This window comes from Lepisosteus platostomus, chromosome 1 (genome assembly GCF_059453375.1).
Source record: "Lepisosteus platostomus isolate fLepPlt1 chromosome 1, fLepPlt1.hap1, whole genome shotgun sequence".
In the NCBI taxonomy this organism is placed as follows: Eukaryota; Metazoa; Chordata; class Actinopteri; order Semionotiformes; family Lepisosteidae; genus Lepisosteus; species Lepisosteus platostomus.
Genome location: NC_142611.1, coordinates 79,192,238 through 79,204,086, shown reverse-complemented (window position 1 = coordinate 79,204,086; position 11,849 = coordinate 79,192,238). Strand labels below are relative to the sequence as shown.

Genomic DNA, 11,849 nt, shown 5'->3' with positions numbered 1-11,849 from the left:
TGATTGTAACTCTTACAGAACAACAATTTCCCAACATTTACCTCGCAAGGCCCCGTGCTAAACGAGCCTTAAGAACATTAGGGTATCTGAATTATGTTTAGACATTGTTATATATTAAAATTATCATTTAAACTAACAGGTCTGATAAATAATAAGAAAAATCTGACAACCGGTGTGATGTATTTTAACGCTTTCCCTTTTTTTATTCATGTTAAACACGTTGCCTTATTAAACCATGCGCTTGGGTTACTTATAATGCTCCTCATGCTTGTGTATTAGTCTATGATAAACGCTGCTGAAAAATGAATCTACAGCGCGCAGAGAGTAAAATGTATATGTACAACACATTCACGAATAACGAACAAATAACTAATTGCCTTCGATACAGATGACACTTCGGTTGTATTATGCGATCTTAAGCAACCCTCCAGACTTAAACGCATAAGATGTCTTCCTCTGCAGCATGGAGTGTTATTACTATTGAGGATAGCAGATAGGAAAATGAATCCGTAAGCGTTGAAACCTACCTGCTCGTTTGAGTCCACCTTGACTTTTGCAGTCATTCAGGCTCTGTCAAACAGACAAGCCCACCGTGCGACATCCGAATGTTAATTTTCATCTGCATGGTGATGACTCGGGCCACGACAGCGGGCCTCCGAGATTATATTTACCTGGATATGCTGTACACGGTGAACGGGGGGAAAAATCAAAAGAAGACAGGGGAAGCTATTCGCGGGGTTGCGTTATCGGTGAGTTATTTGTAAGAGATTTTATAGAGCTTCAGGTCACTGTAACTCAAAACCCCACAAAATCCCCCTTTCTCTACTAATCATTTCCAGGCTCTCTCTGTCTTTTATGGTGTATTAGGGAAAAAAGAAGAGATAATAAATTAAACGAAGCCACAAAGGATAGGAGTTTCATCTGGCCGAAACCCCAATTCTGGCTTTCTCATTTTTTTTTTAGTTTAGTCTAACTACATCAGAATGAAAAAAATATATACAACATTAATCCGCTTTCCTAAAACGGCACCAGTACAGTGGAAATTAAAGTTTTTTTTTCGTACACTTGTCTCTTACATTTATGTAAGAAACATTTTATTGGAACATTAACGCTGTATTTTCTTACATAAAGGAAGATCATTTTAGTGGCCATACGGTGCTAATGTGCTGCCTTTCAGCCATTCCACTTACTCTTGGATACTTCCATTTTATTAATCTATATCCCTTTGCGAAGGATAAGAGAGTATTACAGGTATTCGTAAAACACATCTTCAACACTAACCCGGTTATCTAAACACATTTAGATCTTTCATTTATAATCCATTTAATTTTAATCTCTTGCTTTATTAATAAAATCCCATGTGCTGGTCTGCGCCAGCATGAGACAGAGTGAGCTTTTTCATAGACAGTTGCGATATTATTCTTCTGGTAGGAAACTGAGCCCCTCAATAAAGCATTCTAATCCGTATAACGTCCCCTCCCTTCTTAACTCTATCTAAATTAAACAGATAATTTATCGACACTTTTTTTTCCCACCCTTCTCAGACCTATTTGCTGGAAGATTTAAAAGTTTACTAATAAACCCGGCAGTACAGCTATTATCACCCAGTCGTGACGTACAGGCTTTGATGCATTGCTAAAAGAAGCCGTTCACTCCCCCTTTCCACCAAAATATACACGAAAAGCACGTGGTTCCCCTAAGTGGGGAGTAAAACGGCAGAAGCATAAACCTTTCAAGCGATTTCTTCGAAGTTTGGTAACACTGGAAAACTCCTCCCATTCCAGTACCCAATTAATTAATGTGGCCTGGCCCTTTAAGACTCTGCGCCGGGTCAGTAAGTGGTGTAGTGTTTCTCTAATTGATCTTCACCCAATCAACAATAACTCGTTAGCAATCGCTTGCTTTTCTTGTTCCTTGAGACCTCTTTTTTTTTTCCTTGAAGCAAAACAGCCCCTGGACAGTGCTGTTATACTTTCTAGAGGTCTTCATGGAGTGTCTCAGAAGAACTCCGGCTTTCTTAAAGGGAATACAATACTGGTGTCTGTAATGCTTCAGCTGGCGTTGAAGCATGATTTTTTTGGGGGGAAAAGGCAGTTAACTAAAGAGAACTTTTAAAGCCCTGATATAAGGCACAAGGAAGGAGAAGAACAGATCGTTTCTTTTTGTGTTGGCAGGTTTGAATTTCCTTTGAATGCGATACGATTCGCCGAATTTAGAAACAAACATTTTCTTTGGGAAGTGCAATGACCTCCACTAAAGATATGAAGGCAGGAACAGTACCGCAATCCAGCAGCGAAGACAGGAGACGGGCCGGCTTGGATCAGCTGCCGCCTCCGGCCAACCCCAACAAGCCGCTAACCCCCTTCAGCATCGAGGACATTTTAAACAAACCTTCGATAAAGAAGTCGGCGGCCGCTCTGTGCCCTCCGAGGGTTTTGGAGAAAGTAAACGGCTCCAACACGCCCAGAAACGGCATTACAACTCCGTCCTCTCCGCTGTGCGCGCTGGAGGAACTAGCCAGCAAAACTTTTAAAGGGCTGGAAGTCAGCGTAATACAAGCAGCCGAAGGTATCATTGCATGATTTTGTGTTTTAATCGTTTGGAACAATGCGCGTCTCAGACGGGGTTTTATGTATTTTTTGACGTAAACTGTTTTATTTACACGTAGAAACGCAATTGCTGCAATATATATATATATTTTCCTCGTCTAAAATGAAGTACGGTAACGCTCAATGGCCGGAGGTCTACAAAACAATCTGAAACAGCTCATAAAGAGTAATGCGTTTATAAAGCATTTTAGGTGGTTTACAGTTAGGAAATACCTTTTAACTTTTTAATAAAGTAATTATGTAAGTGCACAAATTGTGATTTGACAGTTTTAAGTCTCGTGTTGCGGTACACAAATGCTGGTAAGCTATACGTTTGTCTTAAAAACAACTGCAAATGAAATAATCTCCCACTCATTCTCCATGCTCTAATTTTATTCTAAAATATAATTTTATTGATTTTGAAGACTCCCTTCGTTTTTTAATATTGCAATACATGAGTCGCGGTAGCCTCGAGTACTTTCTTGTATCGGGACATTCACTGCTGGCTTCATAACAATTATCTATTCACGGCAAATGTCTGAATCACAATGTTATCGTGAAAGGGGGTTATATATATATCATTCAGTTTTCTGCAGCCCTCACAAATCAAGTGCCCACCTTGAACGAGCAGATACTGGTAACGCGAATTATTTTTTAAATGATCAAATGAAGTCCAAAACCGAGTGATAAAGAGGCAAAGCTATTTAGGTTAAAAAAATAGACTGACATGAAATGTAAAAAAAAATAACAGAACATTAAATTTGTACACAACGAAAACGAAAAAAAGAAACCGCTACTCGGAGAGTCGTGTTATGTGTCTGGAGATACATGTAGAGTATTCAAAGCACAACGTTGAATCAAAGGAATGAGTGTAATACATACAGTGTGTAGAATTGCACATGTAGCTGTGGATGCACTATTGTTGTTGTTGTTGTTGTTGTTGTTGTTAAATCGTTGTAACAACACAATGTAATCTAGAAAGTTGAAGAGGGAAAAAATGTTTTTTTTTTCCTCCCTCTAATCGCGAGACGTTTGCTAGATACGTCCTAACCCCATCGTCTGTATTTACAGCCTCCTTTGCGGATGAAGTTTTAACGCTCATTTTTATTTGCTCTCGTTTCAGGTCGTGAGCACCTGAACGCTTTCGGCCAGAGACAGGCCTCGAAAAAGCGAAGGAAATCCCGCACCGCTTTCACCAACCATCAGATTTACGAGCTGGAGAAGCGCTTTTTGTATCAGAAGTACTTGTCTCCGGCGGACAGAGACCAGATCGCACAGCAGCTGGGGCTGACCAATGCCCAGGTCATCACCTGGTTCCAGAACAGACGGGCCAAACTCAAGAGAGACTTGGAGGAGATGAAAGCGGACGTGGAGTCGCTCAAGAAGATCCCCCCGCAGGCTCTGGAGAAGCTGGTTTCCATGGGAGACATTGATGACCCCCGAGGAAGCTCCAGGGCAGGGTCCCCCAGCGTTTCCCCGTCTTCACAGGGGCACGGGGTCTTCCCTCAGTCCCCCTCCTCATCCAGAGACCAAACAACAGACGAATTCTCAGAAGAAGACGAAGAAATTGAGGTGGATGATTAAAACGAAAAGGCTGGAGGCGGGACAGTCGCTTTTGGAGCTCTGAACGGACACGAACAATTTTGGGGATCAAGTGTAAAGCGGAGGAGACTTTCTTTTCTTAAATTATTTAAAGGAATGTACAAAGTAGTCTTTTTTTTTCTTCCTTATCAGCAGGTTTTACGTTCATGCAACTTTAAAGGTGGGGACGTTGATTCCCTATGAACCTTCCGCAAAACAAACCAAAACAACCCGAGGACTGAAAATAGAGAAGACGTTTTGAAAATCTGTTGGGTTTTTTAAAGAAAGCTTTGTCGTTTCTTGAACAGGTACAGAGTTAAGACTGAAATAAGCTACTGCAAAGTGTGTATGTATGTCATAATTTCTTCAGCGTTTTGAGGGAAATAGTGCAATTTGTCATTTTTGATATATCCATTCAAACCACATAATTTTGTTTTTTTTTTTCGCTGCTAACAAAACAAACATTTGCCAGATTATGGCATTTTATATTAACGGCTGCAGGTAAAAATAATTTATGTTCCTGGGACTTGGATACTTCTGTTTTCTTCGTAAAAATACTGTTCAGTGGACAGAGAAATTTATATGGATGTTTTCTCTTGCGGCCCTCAAATTTTAAAAATGTGTGTTTACGAAAGCAGAAAAAAGCCCCGTTTAATTTGTTTTCGTACATGTTGAGCATTTTATTTCCTTTACGAATTGAGTTGTAATACAGATAACCTTCTATAATCAGTAAATTGTAAACAAGCACCTATCACCAAAACGGTTATTATAGGCTGTGTATATAATTTTAAATAAAAATAAGAGACATCTTATTATACTAAATTTCTTGTAATGTTTTATTTGCTCTTTCTTTAAACAGCTGGACGTCATTTGTGTTAATATAAATAACGTAAAGGGTGTACAGAAGAGGATATCTGGTATGGAATATAAATTTGCGATTGTATGGGAATGCACAGCTAGAGTTAATAATATGGAGGGATGCCTTTTATAAACCGCAAGTCTTTGAGAATGAGAGATGTGCATACCCTGATATGATAAATTGTACAAAGTGAATATGTGTAGATATAAACGAGGTGGTATATAAATCTACGTTTTTATTTTTTCAATATGTGTTGTTTATCGCTGAGCAATTAATATTCAAGACCTAGCCTAAAATAACTCACCTAAGGAGACTTCAAAACTGAAAAGGGCCTTTGAGCTTAACGTGCGTTTTCTGACTGTAGTTAACTTTCAATTTACTCGTTGTAAGGCTACAGGCCGTTTGATATTCAAAACAATTTGTTTTCCCAAACAATGACTGGGCGACTTTCACTTTATGTTAAGTGGCTGGCGTTTTGTCCTCCAGTCTTATTCAATTAGGGTCAATTGTACACTTATCGCCCCTTTCACTTTCTCTCAACTAACAACTGTCACAGGGAGTTCGGACTCGGGGCTGATGTAGAAAAGGTTGCGAGCATCCCTGTGCCATATGGTTTATGAATTTTCTCCAGCACAAACTAGTCAGCATGATTGATTAGTTTAACCCGCCTCTACGTACTTTAACAGTTTCCCCAAGCCAGCAGCAATAATGCTACGCATCTGTGCCTCTTTTAATGTGTGTGTTAAAAAACGCCCATGAATAGCAATTGATTAGCAAGGGGTTCCTAATGAATAAATCTCAATAGGAGGCCGGTTAAAATAAGGAGACTGTTTTTCTTTCCCTTGCCTCCGTGTTGTTCAAGCCTGCTGTCTGCTGGCACGTTGTTCAGTCCATTTGTAACACTTAACCAGATCAAGGAGAGCTATTTTGGAAAGAGTGGGAGACGGGGCTGCAGTGCACAATTGGCGCAATCGGATGGAATTGCTGAGAGGTTGAAAAGTCAAACAGGTTTTTATTGTTGCTTTGAGAAATATCCCCAAATTGTTGCCAGAACGTTTATTGCACGACAGCAAATGTTTTTTTTTTCTCTCTCCAGTAAGCCTATGACCGACAACTTATTTTTTCTTTTTCCACCATTTCACAATTTAACACGTTTTCTTTCTCTTCCTTCACAATTGCAGCCCCAGGTCCGCAGTTGTTTCGTTGTCACCCTTTAAAGTTATGAAACTTCAGATACCGTCTTCGAGACATGCTGCTATGTATTTCTTCCCTCACGCTAAGCTATTCAGTGCTAAAGTTTTCGAAACTGATACTGGCTGTGATGTTCAGGCTGTACATTATTAGAATTCTGGCATCTGGAGTATGTCTGTCGTGTGAGCTCACGAACGGGGCCTGTCGAAAATGCGACCTTTTCTGAAAACGGCGTCAGATTGTTTTCAGCGTTGCAAGATTAGTAGCAGTAATCGATACAATAAGAAAGCACGAAAAATATTTTGTTAATGTAGAAATCAATACAGATCACACCAAATATATCTAATGATAATTTTAGGTAAATCTCAGTAAAACGAACGTAGCTAGAGGGAATATGACGATGCTAAGAAATGTAGTTTCTCCTTTCAATCTACATTTGGAGTCAATGAGGTGTTTTGATATGCTTTTGCAAGTTTAATCTAAACTTTGCAATTGATAAAGCTATATTTCACCCTCTGTTGCAAAAATGTTATATATTATGATTCAGTTAAAATCATAATATAGTTTTCATTGTGTTTTTTTTTGTAATTTCAAATATATTTATATATAAATATCAATGACCTGTCATGTTGTGTGCATATAATGGCTATTGTGGTAGCAAATAAAAGTTGCAGTGCACCCAGGACTACAGTAACCTCCCTAATCATGAAATTAAACAAATTGGAAAATCAAAATTTAATTTTCTATAAAACGTATACAGTCATGACTTGGTCTGGGACGTTTTAAACATCATCGTCTCCACAGTTAAAAATCCCTTTAAACGAAGGAGACGAATTATTGGCGTGTGGAATTGACACAGCGAACTGAAGTTGTCAAACGCTGAAATGTGAGCGGGATGTGTTTTTTAACTCCGACAAAACATCACAGGACCTGCAGGAGATGCTAGTCTTTAACTTCGTGACCATGGATAACTCTGGCAACTATAATTATATCAGGAAAATAAGCTAGTCTTCTCTAAATATTGGAATGTCTTCAACTTAAGTTAACTTAGGTTTAGTGTATTTACATATCGGCTTTCACGTCAAACGTATTGAAAGACTTGGAGACGAAACCCCATTTGTTTAAAAAATGGTTGAAAAATAAATAAATCCTCGGTGATGCATACATGATGTCGTTTGTCGGTAATATAATGAAAGTATCGTCATCATTATTATCACAGTAATAAGCTCTTGTATTTGTATCAAAATAACTTTTATTTTTTTACACATTGCCGTTATATTGTTAATATATTTAGCTAGGATGAAATTATATTTTACGTCGGTGAGATACGTCATAGACTATTGTACAAACCAGCGTTAAGAAATACTTTATAACTGTGTCCCCACAGTATCTGGTAACAATAGGCACCAACAAAGGATTCGAATAAAAACGCATGTAGCGGGAGAGCGAGAAACGGAGTGCTGAAAATTTGGATTATTGATTCAATTTTCTATGTATTCAAAAATATTTTTAAAAATATAAAATCAGTGAGGCTTTTGTTGGAAGACCCTTAAAATAGTTTTATATGGCGTGTACGTCATAGCTCGTCTGGCGTCAGTCAGAATCGTGCTGCACTGCACCCGATAAGCCCCGGTTAGGAGCTGTAGCTGCTGAAGCTTCGACTGCTTGTTCATTAATTAAGGATACAAATAAAGAACGGAATCTTCGGTGATTTCTTGGTTGTTATTTTTTTTTTGTGCACGTCAGACCTGCATACCTACCCCCCACTCCACGGTAGAGTGCTCGCACCCCAAGTACTTTTAGGGCTCTTCAATCCCCTCTTCATAAAGGAAGAAAACCTGTCATATCAAGATGCCCACCTTCCATATCGCAAGATAAATCAGTGGCCTTAAACTGTTCGGTGTTTTTAAACAGTATCTCAAGAATTGCTTTCCCCGAATTCCCCAGAGGTGTAGCTGTGGACAGATATAGATGTTGTTGTTGATAAAGATGATGATTATGATGACGATGATGATATCACTGATTGGTAGAAGGTAATCATTTAGAATCGGTGTAGCTACCGACACAACATAGCCAGCTAAAACTGAATACGTTTTCCTTGCTGGAGATTCCTGAATCCGTACTGCTGAAGGAGCTGTACTGGAAATATTAGTGAACAAACACAAGCACAGCCTCGGGGAGCACAAGTGCGTCACAGGTGCTTTCCAGCAGACAAGCTCAAGGACAGATGACGTCTCCGAACACAATCACGCGTCACGATACGGTCTAGGCGTTTTGCTGTTTCAGAAACGTCGACCCATCCTTTCGTCGTTTTGGTGATATTTTCTATTCAGCTTTCATTCTGTTTCAGTTCTTATCGCGAGGGCTATTTTCGGTGTGTCGTCTTATCCGTGAAAGTCAGAATAGTCTTCCTGAATACAACTGAAAATCTTCATTTGCGCCTCACAAGGAAGATGAGCTTGGGCATACTTTAAAATTCTAAATGTGTGTAAATTTATATGTATGTAAATATTGTCCCGGTCATTTTTGCCTGCGCAATTCTTGCAGAGCACGCCGGTGCAGATAGTTATGATGTTGAGCTGTATCACAGCTATGCTTTGGGAATTACATATTGCTCATAGAAGGGGAAAACGCCAGATTTTTGGCTACAACCTTTCTTTCACCTTACTCGCCTCATCAGAAAGCTTCTCCAAAACATTAACATGAAAAGACACAACGGACGAGGCCTTTTCCTTCTTCTGAAACTTTGAAACAAACCTTACGCAGTCCATCTTTTGCAGACTGCACAATTGGCATCGTACTGTATTTGTGTGTCTAACGCAAAGCGAAAATACTTGTGTGCACTAGAATAAGAAGAATGACAATAGCCCTCTGTCGTCGTTTGTCGTTGATCATAAACCGACAACACTGTTGATAAACATTCGCCACGTGGGTATTGAACAGCTTATTCTGCTTTAGTGAGATTCGTTCAAAATCATAGCCGACTTCAAACAGGGAGGTATTTTGGTGGTTGTTAGCAATCTAGGCATAAATACTACTGGTTTCCATTTTCTTTTAGCTGTTTCTATTTTCCTTTCACCCGATTTGTGGCTGTACACCATGAACACTACGTGGACAAATCTGTTTTGCTACGTTTATTGTAAATCAGTGCAGATTCGAATCTGCCAGCAAGTCCGGAACACGCGGGGTAGCATGATCATTATTCTTATCGTCGTGAAATTCATATTGGACGAACCCGGGTGACGGAAAACCTGACAGCTATGGTAGTGCAATTCACACATAAACTATTTAACTGGGAATTAGTTCATGTCGATATGATCATACAAATAAGTTTACCGGGGGAAGGGGAGGGTGTCAAATGCTAATAACATCAGGGCATTACAGCGTGTTTGCTTACTGGGATTGAAATCGTAGTTTATATACAAGCGTACACACACGCAGCACATAAAGACATACAACCTTCATACACAGCATCATTCTAGTAAGCAAATAATAAAATCAAGGCTACAGTAAGCCGAGGAATTACCTCCTACCCCGGAGGCATGTGCTATACCATCGATATCTGTAGCGATACAGTCATTAAGACAGTTACGAGCAAGAACAGTCAAGACGCATTAAAGTCTTCTTACGTTACCGTTGTCTCGTTGTCTTTTTGATAGCAACACCATCTCATGAAATCGTTTAGGAATGGTTTTAAAGTAGACTTTTCAGAGCCCTAGTTTTTCAAGCGACAGTTAAAATAATGGTATTTTTGCCTATCAACACCAACCAAACTGTATCTGAAAGGAAAAGATTCTAACTGCTGAACATTTTACAGGCCTGTAAATACATACAACATACGTACTGTACGTTTGCGGTTTATGTTTAATTGTAATTTATGTCACCTGTTTTTATTGACAGTATTTTATTTGCACTTAGCTTTACGGTCCTATCGAGTTGGCGCTTCTTTTAAACCCCAATTTTCCGGATGGATAATTCGATGCTGTTTTCTGACACTCTTTTCTGTTGGTAGTAATCTGTTTTAACATGTGATTAATTATACCGTTTTACGCTCTTTTCTGTGCGTTTTAAGTTTTCATCATACTTCATTTAAGTATTTATCAACACCCTTTTGATACCGAAGCATTCTGAGGATTTTGAAAACCCAGAAGAAAAAGCGGTAATAATTAATATTAATAAAATAATAAGTATAACAAATGCAGTGAATTGAGTAAGGGATTTATCTATTACGCAAATATACCCCACGCTGGAACATTACTGGTAATAATCAGGCTTTCATCCAATTTCAGGTCTACGGACGACTTCACGAAGAAGACCAAAAACAAACAGTGGAAGTTAATTCTTCATGATTATTGTACTATCATAACTGTCACTCAGTTACACATGAGGAATTCTTATATAACGTGAAAGAAAGCGCGTTCCCTTCGATCGGAGATTCTTCACGAGTATTGTTGGTTAAAGAACGGATGAAAAGTTCTTTAAAAGCTCCTTTTTTTACCATTCTAGTAATCACAGCATACGCATCTACACGGCTTTACTCCATTAACAGGCAGTTCTCGAAAACGCTTCTAACTACTCGCAGTACCTTGCACGGATGTGTTGGACATTTTGTTGCTTTTGTTTTAATATTCGGTGTGTCAGTTGTCAAGCCAGCTAATTTAGCTACCGACCTTAGTTCGCCAATCGCTGCCTACCACTGGCAACCTTATACCATATGAAATTTCAAGAACATGTCTTTGACTTGCCCGTTTTTCCAAAGATCAGATCTATTAAAAATTTGACATTTTGAAATATGACAGTCATTTTTACCGCTTTCAATTGGGATATAAACACGTAGTTTAGCCCTTATAGCTTCACCTTGAAATAAGGACACGTCTGCCACCTAGTGGCACATAGTAGCATTGTCAGCTTCTTGAGGATCATGGCTCTTTGGCACAACTGCCGTTAAGCATCAAAGCTGAAAGAAATGTATATTCTAATAACGGATTAGACTGATGCGGCCAAAACCGTCCTCCAATAAGTCCAAAATTGCTTTGATTTTCCTACACGAAAACATAGCTCAAAGTAACATTACGAATGTTAACCATTAAAACAAATGTGATACGACGCTGCAAAATGACGTCGTATGTCTGAAAAGTAAAGTTCTCTTGTGATTGTAATTTTAAAGGACTTTAAATAGATTACATTATATATGTTTTCACACGTATGACTAACGATATTGTCATCACGCCGTGGTGTGAGTAGTATTAAAAATTACAGTTATTGAAAACTCTTAATGGTACACAAGTTAACTACACTTCATACATATTTGAATGCAGGAGAAAAACGCAAAGTGTACCGTATTAATCATATGCAAGACACGATTGACCAAACCTGTTCTTCATACATCTTTGAGCTGTATAGTAGAGAACTGAAAACCTATCAAAATCCTATCTGTAACAAACCGTGCAGTCAACGGGTTCTCCAAGAAAACAGAGATGTAGTATCTTGAATTACAGTTGTTAAAATCCTGAAAGACAAACCTTAAAAAGATGAAAAGTTTCTGTATCCTTTTGCCTTCATAAAAAAACTCAACATGGCCAGTATTGAAGCCATAAAGAGACTTTAACGAATTAAGGGGGGAAACAGCA

General features: G+C 38.8%; 1 protein-coding gene across 1 annotated transcript; it reads left to right on the top strand.

Annotated features, from left to right (window-relative positions):
• The first annotated feature begins 1,460 nt into the window (after positions 1 to 1,460).
• lbx2 (ladybird homeobox 2) lies at positions 1,461 to 4,991 on the top strand. Its single transcript, XM_088638242.1, has 2 exons — positions 1,461 to 2,568; positions 3,712 to 4,991. Exons 1-2 carry the CDS (start codon positions 2,244 to 2,246, stop codon positions 4,170 to 4,172), a joined length of 786 nt encoding a protein of 261 aa, XP_088494368.1. The 5' UTR covers positions 1,461 to 2,243; the 3' UTR covers positions 4,173 to 4,991.
• Positions 4,992 to 11,849: the final 6,858 nt, after the last annotated feature.

Bases quoted from the DNA above. Each gene is read 5' to 3' on its own strand.
- lbx2 (XM_088638242.1), top strand. From the start codon at position 2,244: ATGACCTCCACTAAAGATATGAAGGCAGGAACAGTACCGCAATCCAGC. The intron at 2,569-3,711 runs GTATCATTGCAT...CTCTCGTTTCAG, and splicing joins CGTAATACAAGCAGCCGAAG to GTCGTGAGCACCTGAACGCT.